Raw genomic sequence first — 21,380 nt, forward strand, 5'->3', positions numbered from 1 at the left:
GTGTATGATCCCTTTAATGTACCATTGAATTCAACTTACTAACGTTCTGTTGAGGATTTTTGCATCTATGTTCGTGAGTGATATTGGTCTGCAATTTTTTGTGTGTGATGTCTTTATTTTTGGTATCAGGGTGATACTGCCCTCATAGAATGAGCTCAGAAGTGTTCCTTCTTCTTAAATTTTTTGGAATACTCTGAGAAGAATAGGTGTTAACTCTCCTTTAAATGTTTTGTAGAATTCACCTGTGAAGTCATCTGATCCTGGACTTTTGTTTGTTGGGAGGCTTTTTTTTTTTTTTTTTTTTAACGACTGACTTAATTTCATTACTAGTAATTGATCTGTTCATATTTTCTACTTAGTCCTGATTTGGTCTTGGGAGACTGTACGTTTGTAGGAATTTATCCATTTCTTCTAGTTTGTCCATTTTATTGCCATATAATTGTTCATAGTAATCTCTTATGGTCCTTTGTATTTCTGTGGTGTCAGTCGTAACTTCTACTCATTCATATTTTATTTTATTTATTTGGGCCATTTCTCTTTTGTTCTTGATAAGTCTGGCTAAAGGTTTACCAATTTTGTTTATTTTTTTCAAAAACCAGCTCTTAGTTTCATTGATCTTTCTTATTTTTTTTTAGTCTCTATTTAACTTATTTTCATTCTGATCTTCAATATCTTCTACTAATTTTGGGTTTCATTTGTTCTTTTTATTTTCTAGTTCCTTTAGGTGTGAGGTTAGGTTGTTTATTTGATTTTTTTCCTATTTCCTGTGGTAGGCCCGTATCACTATAAACTTTCTTCTTAGAACTGCTTTCACTGTGTTCCTTAGATTTTGGATCATTGTGTTAACATTTTCACTTATTTCCAGGTATTTTTTTGACTTCTTCAGTGACCCATTGGTTGTTTAGTATCATAATCTTTAGTCTCCAAGTGTTTGTATTCTTTGTAGTTTTTTTCTTGTAGTCAATTTCTAATCTCATACTGATATAGTCAGAATTTTATTTATTTATTTAATAAATATTAAATTTATTATGGCTTGTTTTATAGCCTAGCCTGTGTTCTATCCTGGAGAATGTTCTATGTGCACTTGAAAAGAATGCATATTCTGTTGCTTTTGGGTGGAATATTCCGTATATATCTATCTATTAAGTCTGTCTGGTCTAATATGTCATCTAAGGCCAGTAATTCCTTATAGATTTTCTGTCTGGATGATCTGTCCATTGATTTAAGTGTTAAAGCCCTCTTCTACTATTTATTGTATTACTGTCAATTTCTCCTTTTATGTTTGTTAGTACTTGCTTCATATATTTAGGTCCTCCTATTTTGTGAGCATATATATTTACAATTGTTATATCTTCCTCTTGGATTGATCCCTTTATCATTAGGTAATGTCCTTCTTTGTCTCTTTTTACAGACTTTGTTTTAAAGTCTATTTTGTCTGATATAAGTATTGCTACCCCAGCTTTCTTTTTGTTTTCATTTGCATGGAATACCTTTTTCCATCTCCTCACTTTCACTCCATGTGTGTCTTTAGATCTAAAGTGAGTCTCTTATAGGCAGTGTATAGATAGGTCTTGTATTTCTATCCATTCAGTCACTCTATGTCTTTTGACTGGAGCATTTAGTCCATTTACATTTAAAGTAATTGATAGGTATTCACTTATTGCCTTTTTATTCTTTGTCTTGGAGTTGTTTTGTAGTTCTTTTTTGTTCCTTTTTACTTTTCTTCTCTCTTGTCTTATAATTTGATGACTGTTGTTAGTGTTATGTTTGGATTCCTTTCTCTTTTTTGGTGTGTATCTATTATAGGTTTTTGGTTTGTGGTTACCATGAGGTTCATATATAACAACCTATATTTATAGATGACTATTTTGAGTTGATGATCTCATAAGTTTGAATGCATTCTAACAACCTTATGCTTTTACTACCACTATCCCCCCACCATTTTATGTTTCTGATGTCACATTTTACATCTTTTAATTTTGTGTATCCCTTAACTACATGGCAGGGAATTTGGGTTTTACTTTCAGTAACAACGGAGCCACTAGAAAGTTTGAGCAGAGGAATATCATAATCTAACTCTTTTCTTAAGAGAATTTTTATGGCTATTGAATTAAAAATTGGCTGGAGTGGGTGGAGAATAGTTTAAGGCAGAAAGAAAGAGTCCAGTTAAAAGACTATCACTGTAATCCAGACAGATGATATATCTTAAACCTAGTAGAAGTAGATTTGTGTGAAACAGTTTAATTCTGGATATTCTGAAGACAGACCAAATAAGAGTAAACAGGGAATGAAGGAAAGAAAAAAGTCAAAAGTGACTCCCAAGTATTTGACTTAACACCTGGAAGAATGGAGTTTCTAGTGGTATGAGGTGAAATGTGGAAGTGTGAATAGAGTCTGTGTAGAAAAGGAAATTGTAAGATTTGGTTGGAAAGTGGCCTAGGGCCAGTGTCTAGTCCTGAGATGGAAACAAAATTTCCCATGTTATACTTATGCTGGTTTCCCCAGGAGCCTCTATGCCTCTACAGTTTGAAAGTCATAAAAATCATGTCATCTTTGGAGAGTTCCTATTTCTCTCTCTTTAAAAAACTTCTCCCCAAATGGCATGCTCTTTCCTTAGCTCAGCTGTTACCTTTACCTTATACCCATGCTCTTCCTGTATGTTTCGGTCCTCTCCATTCCTCAATCAACCAGGCCTGGTAGTAGATTCCACCTCTTAAACACTTCTGTCCATAATCTTGGCCTCTACCCTCAGCAAAGCCATTTTCACCTATCGCTGGGATCATGGCATTACCACTTGATGGGTCTTCATAATTCTACTCCAATAGCCCTTTAAATCTTTCTCCAGTGTACCCAGATTGATCTTTCTAAAACAGAAATCTGATCGTGTTCCTTCCTATTTTAAGCACTACAAAGGATCCCAGTGCTTATGATAAAGTACAGTGATCTTAATCTGGCCAATGCAATCCTGCCTTCCTCTACTACTTCAGTTCTACCCATTCTCCTGCCTGCTACCCCATGTTGCAAACATTCCAACCTTCTTAAAGTTTCCTAAACATAGTTTGCTCTACCTCATCTATGAACCTTCAAACATGCTTTCCTCCACTCTTCATCCAGCTGATACTCAACCAAAATGCTCAGCTTCAGTGAGTTTCTTGGTCTAGTGCCCCTCCCTATTCAGTCCTGCCCTAGCACTTAGCCTGCTTAAATGCCCTTCTGCCCTCTAGACTCTAAGTAAACAAGAGCAATAATCATGTCTATCTTATTCTACATTATATCCCACACTTCCAGCAAGTTCTGAGCAGTCAGAACTAACAGGCACTCATTCCATATTTGTTTAATCAGTAACTCATACCAAATGTTAGTTCTTTAATGAAACATTCCCAAGAGCCCTTCACTGGAAGAGATGGCTTCCTCTCTGGGCCTCCACTGAAAGGGATCACTCCCTCTTTGGGCCTCTATAGATTTTAACTCCACATCTATTACAGATTTATCACCTTCTACCTTTAATGTAGCTACATAATTTCTCTCTATTACTGAACATGTTTCCTCTTAAGTGCAGAATCCATGTCCAGTTCACCTTTGTATTTTCCCTAGATCATCATACACAGAGCTTTATGTATACTCAGACTCCAATAAATTTTATTTAATTAATGAATGAATTAATAGGGCTTAAATATTATATTTCAGAATTTCCAAATAGGTCAGTTTATAGGGCACATATGCTTTGAGGTAGGAAATGATGGGTGATAAATCCCAATAGGTAAGTTGAGGCAAGATGGTAGGGGATCTACTTTGCTCAACTAAGACTTAATAATTTAGAAACTGGAGTTTTTTATTTTTTTTTTGGAAACTAGAGATTTTTGGAGGATATCTAAACCAAGGAGGTATATTATCACAGCTGAATACTTGGGAGATTAATCTGTCCTTAAGATAAATCTTGTGGTGCAGAAATGGAGTGCTATCCTGCATTTATCCCTAGAGTGTGGCAATAGAGGAAGTGAATCTTGGTACTGGTGAGGATTCAGCTCTGTCTTTTAGGTCTTGGGGAAAAAAACTGGGTATCGAAGACAATTATTAGGCATACTATTTTGGCACCTGTCCTTAGTATTTCCTCTGGTTTTAACTCTGATCAGTTGTTCCAGTGCACTCTCAAATTATTCAGAATCCATAGAGGTAGCTATAGTAGAAATAAATTTCAAAGTTAATCCCTAATTTGTTTTCCAACAGGTTCTCTGACTCTGAGAACACATCATGTTCAAGACTCCAAAATGGGATTTGTGATCAATGCGATCTATTCCATGGCCTATGGGCTCCACAACATGCAGATGTCCCTCTGTCCAGGATATGCGGGCCTCTGTGATGCCATGAAGCCAATCGATGGACGGAAACTTTTGGACTCCCTGATGAAAACCAATTTTACTGGGGTTTCTGGAGACATGATCCTATTTGATGAGAATGGAGACTCTCCAGGAAGGTATTGTTACAATTCACCTCTAGACAATAGAGCCTGGTCGAGCTATCTCTTGATCCTCAGGAGCCTGTTTCTCTCCTTTGTGGTTATCTAGGCTTCCTGGCCATGTCTGGCTAGTTCTGATATCACAAAGTGAGTAAAGACAGAGAGGGGAAGCCCCATTTCCTGTGGCCAGGAAAAAATATTAATGCGGATGTCTAAAACGTGCTGTTGGAATCATCACCACATTTCAGAGACTCAAACTTAGAGGCAGGAGCCTCACATTATCATAGATAATTAAAAGCCGGCTCTATGGTTTCCCTGTACATGTTTGCTATGTTATTCCATGTATTCTGATCTCTTCTTAGGCCACAGAACTATTCTGACAGGAACAATTCCATTTCTGGTAATCCAGAAATAGGGCTGAGGTGTTATTATATTGTTTGCTGTACCTACAGTAAGTTACAAGTCATTTTATTTTAGTATCCTCCAGCTGGAACACTTTCTCCCTTCTTGAGAACTAAATTGCCTTTCTCTCTGAAATTTTACCTTTCATTATTTATAGAGAGGAACCTGAGAAATATGAACTTACTCATAATTATAGGTCAGCCTCCAGGGAAGTCATTAAGTACCTAGAACTTACCAGTATTCACATCGATCTCAGACTCTAAATTCTTTTTTTTTTTTTTTGCCTTCTTTATGTGTTTATCGGCACGTGTTTCCTATCACAGTCCTTTCGAATAATAAGAGCTAATGTTTGTCTGACACTGCTTATGTGATAGACCCTATTCCAGCTAGTCTAAAAGTATTAACTCATATCATCCTCACAACAAATCCTTGAGGCAGGCGCTTCCCTGGTCCCCATTTGATGGCCAAGGAGACAGATGCTTTGGAGAGGAAGGATCTTGACTGAGGAAGTCACTGCATCTTTGGCAACAGCTGTGATGTGTTCAACACCAAAGTCCAGACTCTAAATTCTTAAGTGACTCTTCACATGAGACTTTTAATCCATGAGGGATACTGTCATTGAAATGATATTCTGACTTGTAGCAGGGCTGGGTCTTTAATCCGCCCTGCATTAGGACAATCAGGGTCCTTTGGTCGCCTGCTGTAAAATCCCTGGTATTTTTCCAACAACAGCTTTTGCTTGACAGGTGAGCTTGGAGAGGGTGTGTTTACACTCTTTTTGCAGCTGATCCTGCCAAGAGAAGGTCCCATGAGTCCCTCCCATGACTCACATACCATGTGCCCACACATTGTACCAGCCACCTTGGTCTAGCTTGTTTCCATATTCCTGAGGTGAACTGGAGTTTGTCCCTGATGCAGCTGTTACTGTCTCACGAGCCAAACTTTTTAAGTGACAGCAGTTCCAAGTCATGCAGCCAAGAGGAAAGCTGGATATTTTCTCTGTTTTAGAGAGTTGAAGAGTATTGCTCCAAGCAAGCTGTTTGTCAAGATAAGATGTTTCAAATATTGTTTTCTACTTTTTGGCTATTCAGTACATTCATGGGAGTGGGGGCAGGAATGCAAGCATTTTCCCAGGGCCATAGGGCACTTCACATTTGTTGTAAGGCTTCTTAGGGCAGGTCAATGAATGAGCTCAGTCTTTAGGCTCAGGTCAAAGCCTAGGCTCTGATATCTTCACATGGATTTATTCTTCCTGTGTGCACCCCTAGATCACTGACATCACCTTGGGATTTGTTCACAGACTTTGTCGACTGCAGTTCCATCAGTTCAAACAGTTTTCATGTCATGTACCCAAGCCAGTTCCACAAACCAGACAGTGAAGAAATGGCTCAGCTCTATTCCTCTATTAAGGGAAACCTTAATAGATCAGAACATCACTATCTCATTCACAATCCTCCAAATATGCTGGAATGGGGTACATTTAGGACATTGGTTCTTAACCATTGGGGGAACATGAATCTCCTTAAGTTAAATGAAATTTATAGATATTCCCTCAAGGACAATATCCATAAAATTCTGCAAACAATTTCTGGAAACTCATAGTTGTTTAGAGACTTTTCATGCATAACTAAGGTTGGGTATTACATTAACCCACTAATAAATGATCAGAATCTGCCTCTGAGAGCATAAGCCAAACTCAGGAAAAGGTGCTTTGCAACTTTTCTGTTTTTCCAATTAATCCAGTTATAGTTACAAAATAATTATAACTTTTACCATGTGTGTTCTTAGCCAAGTACTTAGCTAAATCCTCTATATTTTAATCCTATGAGCTAAGTAATATTATCGTGTTCTTTTCTGGCCGAAGGCTCACAACTGAGGATTACAAAGATTAAATGACATGCCCAAAGACAGTCTAATACATGAAAGAGTCAAGATTCTAACTCAATCTTGTGGGCTTCAATTCCTGACCCTGTACAACAGCCTGCCAATTACAGTATCAAAATCAAAACAGCACTATTCTCCTAGAAATGTATTTGTAGGCACTATGTTGTTATTTCTCTGGAGTAGAAGTTGCAGCTCAGCTGGATCATTCCAACCTGGGCAATGAACCAGAGGAGACTAGGGTGATTAGGGGTTCCCCTAAAATGCCAGAGTCACAAGAGGAAGATCCTAAAGAGAGGAAGCTGGGAGAGGTGACAACTCACTCTGGCACACATACCTATGGATAGTTAGAGAGTCAAATTTAATCACTGTTTTTAAGCCTCACATAATCAGACTACTATCAGTACATACATCTTTAATGAAACACTTGGGTCAAGTGTATTACAGAATTCTGAATTTTTTTTTTTTTTTACTGTAATGAGCTTTTTGTTTTTTAACATCTTTATTGGAGTATAATTGCTTTACAACGGTGTGTTAGTTTCTGCTTTATAACAAAGTGAATCAGCTATATGCATACATATATATCGATATCCCCTCCCTCATGCGTCTCCCTCCCACCTTCCCTATCCCACCCCTCTAGATAGTCACAAAGCACCAAGCTGATCTCCCTGCGCTATGCAGCTGCTTCCCACTAGCTATCTACCTTACGTTTGGTAGTGTATATATGTCCATGCCACTCTCTCACTTCGTCCCAGCTTACCCTTCCCCCTCTCCATGTCCTAAAGTCCATTCTCTACGTCTGCATCTTTATTCCTGTCCTGCCCCTAGGTTCTTCAGAACCTTTTTTTTTTTTTAGATTCCATATATATAGTGTCAGCATACGGTATTTGTTTTTCTCTTTCTGACTTACTTCACTCTGTATGACAGACTCTAGGTCCATCCACCTCACTACAAATAACTCAATTTCGTTTCTTTTTATGGCTGAGTAATATTCCATTGTATGTATGTGCCACATCTTCTTTATCCATTCATCTGTCGATGGACACTTAGGTGGCTTCTGTGTCCTGGCTATTGTAAATAGAGCTGCAATTCTGAATTTTTGATTTTACAGAAGTGATAGAATTCCTCCTGCATACCGTGGAGCACACTTTTTAAACAACACATTAATATTTCTACAGCAAAACATGTGAATATTCATAGGAAGTGTGATAAATAAAGTATAAATAGTCTCGTGACAGTGTGGATCAAGTTCTGTCACTAGATAAGTTGAGAATGGGTCATGTTTTGCTGCCAAGTGAGTTATGAAAAAACTTATGGTTTTCAGAGCTCTAAGGATTTCAGGAATTATAGATAAGAAATATGGACCTTTACTGTTTGCCATCAAGGGGACAGACCACAGGTTGGCAAGCTATGGTCTACAGGCCAAATCGGGTCTGCTATCTGTTTTGGTAAATAAGGTTTTACTGGAACACAGTCTCTCTCATTTATTTAGAGACTATCTGTAGCTATTTCATGCTACACTAACAGTGTTGAGTAGTTTCAACAGAGGCCTAAAATATTTACTGTCTGTCCCTTTATAGCAAAAGTTTTCTGACCCCCAATAGATATACAGAGAGTCCACTGACGACTAAGGTTTAACAAGCCTAGCTGTTGCCTAGGACTGACCATAAATGGGCAGAGGAAACATGGAGAGTCAACGTCAGCCTAAGTACAACTGACTATTTAAGGCAAAAATGTTAACATTATATTGTGGGGTTTATAAGTATGGGGATGTAAAACATTTGACAATGTGGCATAAAGGAATGGGGTATAAAAGTGTAGAGGGGCAAGTTTCTTATATTTTACATTAAGTGACACAACATTACTTTAAGTAGAATAAGTTAAATTAAGAATGCCTATTAAATCCCTTGGGCAGTTAAAATTTTAATACAAGAGAAATAACTAAAAAACCAAGAGAAGAATGCTTTAAAAAAATTGGTTAATACAAAATAAGGCAGGAAAGAAGAAAAGATGGACAAAAACAGATATGACAAGTAGAAAATAAGGCTGGAACACTAGAAATTTGCAGATACTGACCTGGTTTGCACACAGATTCTTAATATGTGGCTCTGTCCACAGAAGGACTTAAAAAAGCACCTTAGCCTCAGAACTGTAGACTGAGAGGACCTTAAGGGTCATATAAATCTAGTACTCTCCATAGTCCCTTCCCCCAAATGATGTTTCAGTTTCCCTGACAACAACCTTGCTTCAGCCCCTTGGGTAAAGAGAACCTCACTATCTTCTGAAGAAGGCTGCTCTAATTTTCAGAGTTATAACCACTTAGAAGGTTCTTTATTTCTGTTCAACTGAACCCTGCCTTCCTCTAGTTTCTATTTTGTGCTTTTTTTTTTTTTAAACATCTTTACTGGAGTATAATTGCTGTACAATGGTGTGTTAGTTTCTGCTTTATAACAAAGTGAATCAGCTATACATATACATATATCCCCATATCTCCTCCCTCTTGCGTCTCCCTCCCACCCTCTCTATCCCACCCCTCTAGGTGGTCACCTAAATAGACATTTCTCCAAAGAAGATATACAGATAGCCAACAAACACATGAAAGAATGCTCAACATCGCTAATCATTATTTTGTGCTTTTAAGTGAACTTTTTTCTTTTTGGTTGCAATACATTTTATCTGTTTCTTTGTTTGGTTTTTTTTTTTTTACACTTTAGGAAATTCATTCGGACAAATTTTTAGTGTATTTCAACTCTAAACTGTGGCCAGTTAAGGAAGAGACAGACGTGGGGAACCAGAGAGAAAGGGGAAAGAAGGAAGAAGTATTAAAGAAGACAGACTACACAAACCCACACTCAATGATGAGACAGAAGGTTCAGGAGCAGAGATGGAGAAACCAGGGGGCCCAGTGAGAGAGGGCGAGACAGTAAGAGTGAGAATGAGAGAGAATTAAACAATGGGTTACAACGGCAGAAAGCCATTATGTACTCTAATTCTTATCTAAAATTTAAGTAAGAGTATTTTTCAAACACTCACTCTCACTTTTGATGAAGAATAAAATCTATATCCTATCTCTGAAAACCAAAAGAATTCATATTAATTGACAAGAGAAGGGAGCAGGGGTCTTCTTTTACAGAGAATTATTCTTAGCTATTTCTTTTTTTCATGTACTGCTACCAAAGATTTTTACAATCATGTTGTATTTTCACAGCTACAACCACTAGTGATAATATCTCTGTGGTTGTCTGGTAAGTAAGAAATAATTACCACAAATCTAAGGGCTAATTCCAAAGGGAGGATTCAGTATCTGTAATAAATTTAAAGTAGGTTGATTGGTTTGAGCCAAAATTAAGGTTTAACTTTTCTAAAAATCACTTTAGACAGCGTGGAACCCTGTCTAAAAATCACTTCCATTCTATAGAGTTATCATGTTTATTTTTCAAAAATTGGATCCCTTGACTTTTTACCATTTCTCCAATATAAAACAGATTTCTACAACAGTTAAGCAATGGAAGTTGCTCTTTTAGCTCTATTGAGTTTATTTGGAGTAGTCTAACGGAAAAGAACCAACAGCAGACTTGAAGTATTAAGAGTGAGTATAGACTTGCATTCTCTCCAACCTGGTATCACTCATTACCTCACCAAGTTTCAGGTCCATTATCTGTACAATTGACAGTTTGGACTAGACCTCATCAAAGTTAACAACTGATAGAAATGGGTTGATGGCTCATTTGGGGGTGAGCAATGAAACTCTCTTCATATCTCTTCAAATCAGTAGCAGCAAAGAAAAAAAATCTTCCTGACACTAACATTTCTTTCTTTCTCCCAGCCTAGAACATTCAAAGGTCATTTGCTCACAGGCAGTCAGTCACCTTGTAGCCAATTCGAAGTAGCCAATGCCATAATGTATGAGTTCTTTTTGCCTCAGTGCTCTGCGTTCGAATATCTCAACTCACTGCATGCTTAGTAGCCACTGCATAACTGTGACAGAGTGGAAATGTGTAAGACTCAGCTCTGTATCCTACAGATTGGTACTTTTAGAGGTGGAATTTAGACAGTTACTCAAAATTGTTACTGACTGCAAATAAAACACTGTAGGATAACACTGAACAGCTAACCAAACTTAAGAATAAGTTAACATTCTGAAAAAAACACTACAGTAAAATATGTGATTGGGAGTGAAAACACAATAGTATCATTTTCAACGTAGGTCCAAACAGATTGATGTCAGCTTTGTTCTTAGCATTTCTGTACTGAACATTGGTAATCTGGTCACTTGAACCCAAAAGCTAGAAAGTTTTCTATACGTTATCAATTTTCAGATAACTCAATATGCTAAGCATGGAGGTTGAAGGAAGCATTTAGAAGAACCTGTCTACCAGTCCTAAAAGTCCTGGAAAATAAAAGCACAGGGTACTATGTGAAGACACTGTACACCTAAGACATACCTACAGATATGTCTACAGGAACTGACAGTTGTGGTATTGCTCATCCAGTGTCCTCAGATTGGAAAATTATTTCAGAAAGCTTCTCTGGAAATGTGTGTGTGTGTGTGTGTGTGTGTGTGTGTGTGTGTGTGTGTGTGTGTGTAAAATCTTATAAATAATCACATTAACTTTCCCTCTTTACATCTCTATCCCCATATAAAGTCTGAGAATTCACGAGGTTCTAGTATCTTCCAGCATTTTTACATTGCATGAGGTGCTTTAGAAGCTATCGATTTTCTGAATTAGTTTAAACATCATTCCTGAAAGTATCTTTATACAATGAGTTTAGCCATTGATAAAGGGTAAAATGAGAAAGGTAAAATCAGGTCGTATCCAAATTACCTCCTCATTCCCTAAAGCTGAAGACAAGATTAAAGATTTACCAAAATTCTCCCTTGGTTATTAGCAAAGGAGTGGAGATGAAAACCTTGTTATCTTTTTAAGAAGCCTAAAAGTAGTACTTGTTTAAACTTCTTGAAGTTATTCCTTTCATCATGCTGAGGTCAAGTCACCTTCTCACATGGGATTATTTTCTATTTCAGGTATAAGCTTGAAAGTTTAAAAAAAAAAAGGTCTCTGAAGAGAAAGTGAAACAGACAGGCTTTTTGTTATTCTAAAGTGTACTGTCATGGAAAATTCCAGTGTCACCATTATGACAATAGGTACATTTTGGAGGACAGAAATCTATTGCTTCTTCATAGCTGAATATTTATATTTTTAGCTGAATAATTATTATATTCTCCTTCCTAAGGTATGAAATAATGAATTTCAAGGAAATGGGAAAAGATTATTTTGATTATGTCAATGTTGGAAGCTGGGACAACGGAGAATTAAAAATGGATGATGATGAAGTATGGTCCAAGAAAAGCCACATCATCAGATCCGTGTGCAGTGAACCATGTGAGAAAGGCCAGATAAAGGTAAAGTGGAGTCTGTGTTTCTTTAATTTTTGTTGTAAATTCAAAAGTATTCATTAGCATTAACAAGTTTAGATATTTGTTTTGCCTTTTCCACTGTAAGCTTCTAATTTTTAGAAGAAATTTTTTTTTAATTCTTTTCCCATTAATTCCTTATGATATCTAGTAAACCCCACAATAATCTTAGTAGTTGGACTGGCTGAACCAATTGAAGAGTCATGCCCACACCCTTTCTACTCATGTAAGCCTTTAAAGACATGCTTCCTGGGAATAAATAGTTCACAGCTGGAAACTACATCAATTTCTAATTAACAAATATTTACCCAACTCCTACTAATGTAATAGTTTACATTACAAAACTATTTGTTTACATTACGAAACTATTTGTTACTTAGTTTACAAAAATAAGTCAGACACATTTACTCTTAGAAGATTTATAGCGTAGATGAGGAAAAATATCATGGGCACAGATAAGTAATGTCATGTGAAATGTGATGACTTCATTAAGAAAGAAAAAAAAGGGAGCTAAATAATTTCATACAAAAGAAAGGGACAGGGACTTCCCTGGTGGTGCAGTGGTTAATAAGACGCCACACTCTCAATACAGGGGCCCTGAGTTTGATCCCTAGTCAGGGAACTAGATCTCACATGCATGCCGCAACTAAGTGTTTGCATGCCACATCTAAGGAACCTGCATGCCACAACTAAGGAGCCCAGGAGTCACAACTAAGGAGCCTGCCTGCCACAACTAAGACCCAGCACAACCAAATAAATAAATATATATTTTTAAAAATGAGTTACTATATGTCAAATAGTACAGTGCCATGTACATGGTGCAGTAAAGGTGCGATAAAAATTTTTTTTAAAAAAGGGACAGATTTCTTCTGAATAAAATGTCAGACACTGAACCATGAAAAATGGATATGACTTCAGAGAGAGATGTAGGGAAATGATCGTTTATGTAGAGGGAATAATAACAGGAAAGGTACAGAAGTAGTCAGACTATTCTGGAATAACAGTGAATAATCTAGGGGGCGTTGCTCTAAATGGTTACTGTAAAAGAGAAAGTTGCAATGATAGATTGAAGCCACATTTGCAGAGAGTTTTGGATGCCATACTAAACAGGCTGAACTTAATTTTTTATTAACCAGGAGTCTGAGAATAATTTTGACCAAGATGCTGACATATAATAGGTGAAGATGCATGGGTGGAGTTATGAAACATAAATAAAGGAAGAGGAGACAAGTTAGAAGGACACTGTGATAGTGGTGACAAGGTCCCTGAATTATGGAAGAAACAGTGAGAATAGAAAGGCGGTAGGGGAGGTATTTGAAAGAAACATTATAGAGGTAGCCTCAATCAGCCCTGGCTATCAACCACTAAGCCTAAAATATTTACTCTCTGGTCCTCTGCAGAAAAAGGTTGCCGACTCTTAATATTCAGTGATGGTCTGCATCTTGGCCAATCGTCTTGCAGTTAAACACTTCTTGTGAAATTCTTTTTAGACTCACTTAGAATATCAATTGTTCATAATTTCCAGTTCTTCCCAGAGAAAGATTAGTCTGTATAAATTACTACATGGAAGTTGTCTCTGTTTTGACCCTTCACAACAATATAGTTTGAACCTCTAACTTCAAAATATTGAATGTTGGGCTTCCCTGGTGGCGCAGTGGTTGAGAGTCCGCCTGCCGATGCGGATCTTTATATATACGTTTCTACCCCCTTCTCCTGGGAATAACTTACCCAGTGGAAGAATCTGACTCCCTATTTTCATATTTTCAACACTAGTTAGTTTGTTATAATCGTTATAGAGTCTTTTTTTAACCCCAAATTCTATTCTCCTAACCAGATCTCATTTTCACTCCATTAAATATACAAATGACTACATTTTCTTGATATGGTTTAATAAGGTCACTGAACAGCTTCACTAATGATATCAACACATCACAGAATTGTTCAGATTTGTAAACGCAGTGCCCACAAAAGGACACTTAGTCTAGCAAAGGTTCAAATATATAACATACTGTTATTCATAAAGAAAGCATCACTACTTCCAGGGTGCTTTTTTACACTTTTTAAAAAATTTTTATTTATTTTTGGCTGCTTTGGGTCTTCATTGCTGCGCGCAGGCTTTTTCTGGCTGCAGCGAACATGGGCTGCTCTTTGTTGCAGTGCGCAGGCTTCACATTGCGGTGGCTTCTCTTGTTGCAGAGCACGGGCTCTAGGCGTGTGGGCTTCAGTAATTGTAGCTCGTGGGCTCTAGAGCACAGGCTCAGTAGTTGTGGCGCATGGGCTTACCTGCTCCATGGCATGTGGGATCTTCCCAGACCAGGGCTCAAACCAGTGTCCCCTGCACTGGCAGGCGGATTCTTAACCAGTGCGCCACCAGTGGAAAAAAATGGAAATTAATCTGAAAGAGAACTGTCACCACCTCCTGTATTCAAAATGAGTGTGAAACAGAACATAAATAACAAACAAAAAAAAGTAAAACAAATCAGTTCTGAAGGATCAGAAGGAGACAGTAAGTTGTCACTATTTATTCAAAAAAAGATTGTAATATTGGAATTAATCTTGGAAAAGGGCATGAGCTTACTCTGGTAAAAAAACTGAAATTTACAAAGCAATGCAAATTGAATCACGGAAAGTTAGCACATTTCTAAGAGGAAAAACGCAACTGCTTTTGTTTGCCAGGCTACTAAGAAAGAATCCTTCAGCATTTGAAATGTGCCTCCTTGCGTTACAAAATCTAGTAACTGTCCAATGATAGTTTTACCAAGTGTGGTTGAAGTAACCCTGAAAATGAAATTCATGTCTCTATATGGATACTTATATGTGTATTACTAATAAAACAGTTAATATTTTTAAAGTGTTCTACAGTTTCCAAATCATTGTGATATTCTATTTAATCCTCAGGAAACTCTTATAAAGGCAGGTGTTATTTTAAAAGCATTAGTCTAGGTTGGATGAAACAGGATCAGCTGGGAGACTGCTCAAGGCTGCACATTATTTAGTGGCTATAAGTAAGACTAGAACCTTGGTGCCCCTTGATTCTCAAGCCAGTATTCTTTCCTCCACATATTTCAAAATATCACGAACTCTATCTTTATACAGACCAATAAGGCTCAATATTTATAAGCATGACCACGAAGTCCAAGAGGCATTATTTGATCCCTCATTCACCCACGTGTTGTGTGAGTGAAACCACTACGCCTTAGTTTTCGTCCCTAAAAAAATGAATAAAATAAAACCAACCACCTTATACAGAGCTGTTCCAATGTTTCAATGAGATGACACGACATGGCATGCACTAAATCACCAGCAAACAGTCAACATTCTTATGAAGAATGCTTTCAATAGATTAAGCAGGTCTAATTAGCAATTTTACCTAATTGATCTGGTTATTTTAGGGAAAGGATGTTTCAGGCCCTTTTGTCATCATTTCCTACTTGTATTGTTGCGATGTCAAGAGTCAGCACAAGGGACAGTACAAAACAGAAGAAAGGCGTGCCAGCCTACAACTGTATTTGGCTATAGATATCTAGACATTATTATCAAAGGTCATTAATAGAGTCAGCATCTAAGACAAGGATATGAAGTGTAACCACTCCTGCGTCTGGTTATTAATCAGAGTTTTAATTATTTATAGGAATGTTCAATGAATGCTGTCTCTATCCCACAGAGGCTATTCATGCACCAGTGGCGGAAAAAAAAATAAAAGACATCCATTTCTAAAGAATAATATCTAGGACTCTTTCAACTGTTAAATTATTTCAATTATTTTCCATTGCCTTAAAAAAATTAAACACATGAAGAGGTATATAATAGTCTCGGTGACCTTAACCATCTTTATCCCAAGCAAATCAAAACTACTAGAATAGGAAGGAATGGGCTGAATTATTGAACCAGATTTTTAGTAGAAACAGTCTAAGAGGTGATCTCCAGAAAAAACTTCATCGTCTGCCTCTTAATTCAAAATAAATTCCTAATTATTTTTTATCAGTAGGGATATATTTTTGAACTTTAGCAGGTATACAATGTGGGCTTTTTGGCTAACAATTATTCAACTAGTGAAGGGAAGCCAAGGTAAATCCGGAGAGCAGAAGTTCTTAATTTGAAGCAAAGAAAGGGCACAAACTCTGGGGAAAATTCAGTTACATACACACATACAGAAATGTATATATATTTACATGTGAGCACAAACACAGACGCTTAATACACGTATCTAAAGCTAATTACCAAAGATTTGCACTTAATTTCATCCTTGACCCTGCCACCAACAAATTTTATGATGTTGGATTGGTTGCTTAAACTCAGCCTGTTTCTTTAATTATAAAACGAGAATATTAATACTTACACTGCCCATCCGAAAACATTTGAAATAACTTATGTGAAAGCCCCCTTCTGCTTTGTAAAGCAGTACATTTGAATAAAGGATTGCTGGATTTTTATCTACGTGAAAAACTAATCAAAATTTTAAATATCTGCCTTAGGTGATCCGGAAGGGAGAAGTCAGCTGCTGTTGGACCTGCACACCTTGTAAAGAGAACGAGTATGTCTTTGATGAGTACACCTGCAAGGCATGCCAGCTGGGGTCCTGGCCCACGGATGACCTCACAGGTACATGTAGCACAATGTCAGCACAGGTACATCCCCCAAAATCCACTCAAAAAGGACACAGACGTGGGAGGAGGGGGGTGACGTCTCCAAGCATTTCTCACCTTGGTGGAATTGTTTATGCAACAAAGAATTCCCTTAGGAACAGATGCCTTCCCAACACCTGGGCAAATCATGAAAATCTTTAGATCGCTCGGAGAAATCGGCCTATATTCCTGCCCTCACCCCCAAACTGGATCAGGATCCTTAGGTTTTCTACTGGGCATTTTTAGTCCATCTTCAGGGTATTCCCAGAAGTTCCTAAGCAGGGCCCCAGTTAACTGCGATTTGAGGTGTAGAGAGAGCATTAGCTGGAAGAGACTAAAATATGCCATGACGTATCCAAGAACAAAAAGGTAGCACAGAATTAGGTAGAATTTGGTCTAAAACTCTTTGTTTCTCTTATTGCTTTTCCTTAATCTAAACCAGAAACTTCCAACTAATGAGTTTTCAAATAATGTCAACACAGGGTAAGGCTCATCTCTGCTTGATTTGGGGGGAGTTTGGGGAGAGGGGTTACTTTTTGTTTTTGTTTCTGTGATGTTTTGGTTTAGGAGTTTTTTCCTCCAAAAATGTGAAGTAATTATTGTCATTGTGCTCTCAATATGGTATTTCATAGCTATTTCTAATCTTTACATTATGAAAACAGGATACCTTCCATCTTTCCTTCCAATTCCTTCAATAAACATTTAGCAAATGCATATTAGATGCCTATTTGCCTACCACCGATATAAAGATGTAAAAATGAAGATATGCCCTCTATCGTCAAGAAGTTAATGAGGGAGGTAAACAGTAAAAATGCGATGACAATAAATGACACAGGTTTGTGGACATGGAGTATGAGGAGGGGACCTGTGAAACTAAGTTTTCCAGGGAAATAAGAGAAAAAGACATTCCAGGCAGAGGGCCCACCACGTGGTATGTCAGGTCACCTAGTGGTTTTACAGTTGAGGTGGATTAAGCACAAACTCCTAGAGGCTAGAGAATTATAACATCATCAGTGTTAGAATCAACTCCTCATAGGACAAGAGATTATCCATGGTAGTTGTATTAGCTTATTCCAAAAACCTGGTTCTAAAAATCCTGTGATTCTGGGCCTTTTGAGGCCAGCTCACATTAAGACTTGTTTTCAGTGATTGGTATTTATGCAGAAGATATTCCTTTTCTTAAAAAAAAAAATTTAAAAATTCTGGTTTAATAAAACACCCAAGTACCTTGTGACAGCATTTGTGTCCTGTTTTCACCGTCAGATGATAAGCTTTCTGATACTCATACATCCTGCTATCCCCAGAGCCAAGTCAGTGCTGAACACAAAGTCTTTAATAAATTTAGTTTACAGATAAACTAAGGCACACACACACACACACACACACATACAGTAAAAATGTAAGAAAGAAAAAAATATGATTGGTTCTCTTGTGAGGGAAATGAAGAGCAGTTTTGATCTTCTCCTTTATACTATTTGTTTACTTTTTTCTAATTTCTGATTTCAATATGGATTATCATTAAACTGAAAAACTATTTCACAGATTCAACTATCCACGTGGTTAAGCACCTTGAACGTGAATATGCAGATGTAATTTTTTGTCCTATGTTTTGTAAAACTATCACGATGAACATGGTCTGCTTTTTCATTCATTCAACAGAAAAGTATTTTATTATTACTATTTGCACTACAATAATAGGTGCTGGAGAAATTGGGGTTAAAAATAGACATGGTTTTTATATCACTTACCATCTTGTTGGGAGAGAGACATTTCTCTCTCTCTCTCTCTCTCACACACACACACACACACACACACACACATACTCTCAGACACATACAGACAGGCATGGACAAATTGTGTTAAGTAGTATGAAGTAAAAGAACAAGAGTAAAAAAAAGAAAATATTAGGGGAGACATAATTTAAATTTGTGGTCATAAAAGATCTCTGAAGAAGTGAAGATTAGCTGAGACCTAAATGATAAATACAGAAATAGCTATCAAAACATGATGAGAAGGCCATTTCTTACTGAGGGCAAAAGCACATGTGAAAGTCTGTTTATGGATAAGCCAATGGAAAAACAATGTCAGAAGAGATCAGAAAGGTAGCAGGGGCTAGATCATATACTGTATAGCCTTGTAGAACAGGTTCAGGATTTGAGTGTTTAACACCAAGTACAGTCCTTTGCAGGGACTGTAGTAGAAGAAGAATACATGATTGGATGTATAATTTTAAAACATTACTCTGGTTGCTGTGAGGGAGTATAATTTGGATAGGGATGGAAAGTGGAACCAGGGAGATAGGCAGGATGGTTACTGCAGGTTGCCATTGCAGGCACCAAGAGCTCTTGGTATCTTGGGCTAAACAGTGCATTGGAAGATTTCAGATATACTTTGGAGTAGAACCAACAGGATATACAGATGAATTGGTTGCAACAGATATTAAGTAAGGCTACCAAATGTTCAGCCTTGAGGAAAATTTGCATTCTTTGATAAGGATCAATAGTTTGGTTTTAGACAAGATCAGCTTGAGATGTCTTTGAGATTTTCAAGTATGAATTAATCAATTTAACAAATTAAGGCCTTAGTTTGTGCCAGAAATGTAATAGGAACTGGAAATGTAAAATTTAGTCTGAGTTTCCAAGAAACTTATAATCTAGTGGGAGAAAAGCATATAAATAAGTAACCATGCAGTAGACCAAGTGCTGTAGGTGAGAAATGAGCAAAGTATTACGGAAAAATGGAGAAGGGCACACCTAACCCTGGAGAAATTACATACGGTTTAGTCTTGAGGCACAATCTTTAAGCTCATTTTAAAAACAGGTAAGAAGATCCTACTGAGAAGAGTGTGCAGCGCTGAGGCTATGAATGGTACCATCATCCTCCTAATTTCTCCAAACAAAAAGAAGTGAGTCATCCGAACTCTTCTCTCTTCTCGGCAACCCGTATCCAGTCACTTAGCAAGTCTGCCTATTTGCATTGCTAAATATTCTTCTCCCTCCTTCCTCTCCATTTATTGGTACAACTCTTCCCTTGACTAAGTTATCATCTCACATTTGACTATCGCAGTAATTTCCCAGTTTATTTTCCGACTCCCAAATTTATGCCACATGCCTCCGAGTTTGTTTTTCATCTTGCTACTAGATAATGTATCCAAAAGACAGACGTGTCCCTTTCATTTCACTGCTCAACACTGACCAGTGTTTTCATATCTCTATGGGATATGTCCAAGTTTTTCAACATGGCATACAAAATTCCCTCTCTCCCTCACCCTCCTGTGATCTTTCTAATTTCAATCACCATCACTTTATAAAGCTCATTTGACACTCTAGTATCAAGGCCTGCATATAATTCTCATCCACACACAATGCTATTCGACTCCTCTATGTCCGTACAGGTGTTACCTTCCTTGCCTGGAATGCACTTACTCCACTTTGTTCACCTTCACCTTACTCCACTCCTGCTTACCTTCCTTCCTCAGCCCAGATGTCACCTTCTCTATGACACCTTCTTTGTGGTACTTAGACTAGTAAGTCCTCTATTCTGTATTTCTTAAGCAAATTCTGCTTCCCTCGTTACATCATTTTCAAACTGGATTTTAATGGCCTATATCCTTGTCTGCATTCCCTACTGAATCCTTAGTTTCTCAAGGACATAACCATATCTCAATCACCTTTGCATTCCTAGCATCTAACACAATGCCTGACACAGAGTAGGCACTCAGCAAATGAGTGTCAATCTGCAGTAAATGATGAGGAGTGTTACAAATGAAGATGGAAGTAAGTATTAGGGCCATGCTCTGAAGACAGCCTTGAACTAAGGAGTCTGGACTTTATCCCATAGACAAGTGTGAGGCCAGTGAAGATTTTCAAACAGAAGAATGAAATGATTTTCCTCTGGCTACATGCATACATGTGAGTGTGTGTGTATATGTGGGAGGGGAAAGAAAGTGGGAGGGGAGAAGGGAGAATAAGTACCAAACCTGAAAAGGTCTCCACATTGATAGTATGTGAGATTTAACCTTTCATTAAGATCTCCAGCACTTTTCCAAAGAGCCTATAGCTGTTTGCTGCCCATCTCATTGACTCTGATTCAAAGTAACTTGGCACTTGGCACTGCTAGCTAAGCCAGAAGACTGCTCTGATGGCTTCAGCTATTCCAAAGCCTGCCACAGAGATGCTTGGGGCTGGCTTCAGAGGATACTGTAAGTCTTTCTTCTACCCAACTGGCTTACAGTTACCCCACTTCAGCCTATAACGTGACAGCTCGGATCACTTTGGGTCAGTGCCCCCATTGTGATAATGGCAACTAACACATACATGTTTCCTGTGTGCCAGGAACTCGTTGAAGCATCTTACAAATGTTAATTCATTTAATCCCAGCACAGCTCTATAAGATTGTTAGCACAGTTAGAAATCTTAGAATTGAATAATTGTTTAGAAAAACAACTAGGAGTGGCAATCAACTGACATTAATATCTATATTATATTTAGCCATTTACTCTTATATATTCATAGAAAGATGTCTGAAATGAACACTACCTTAAGAAAAAATGTTTATGAGCGGTGAGATTGCGAGTTACTTTTTTGCACACACACATACA

General features: G+C 37.5%; 1 protein-coding gene and 1 long non-coding RNA gene across 2 annotated transcripts in view; one reads left to right on the top strand and one right to left on the bottom strand.

Moving 5' to 3' along the window:
• GRM5 (glutamate metabotropic receptor 5) overlaps positions 1–21,380 on the top strand; it is a 510,413-nt gene that overhangs the window by 414,007 nt on the left and 75,026 nt on the right. The window contains 3 exon segments of the mRNA XM_024761761.1: positions 4,228–4,474; positions 11,975–12,143; positions 16,631–16,757. Of these exon segments, the coding sequence (XP_024617529.1) occupies positions 4,228–4,474; positions 11,975–12,143; positions 16,631–16,757 (543 nt within the window).
• Positions 1–21,380, bottom strand: part of LOC112410938 (uncharacterized) — a 139,185-nt gene that overhangs the window by 50,480 nt on the left and 67,325 nt on the right. The window lies entirely within an intron of this gene.

This window comes from Neophocaena asiaeorientalis, unplaced genomic scaffold (genome assembly GCF_003031525.2).
Source record: "Neophocaena asiaeorientalis asiaeorientalis breed wild unplaced genomic scaffold, Neophocaena_asiaeorientalis_V1.1 scaffold605, whole genome shotgun sequence".
In the NCBI taxonomy this organism is placed as follows: domain Eukaryota; kingdom Metazoa; phylum Chordata; class Mammalia; order Artiodactyla; family Phocoenidae; genus Neophocaena; species Neophocaena asiaeorientalis.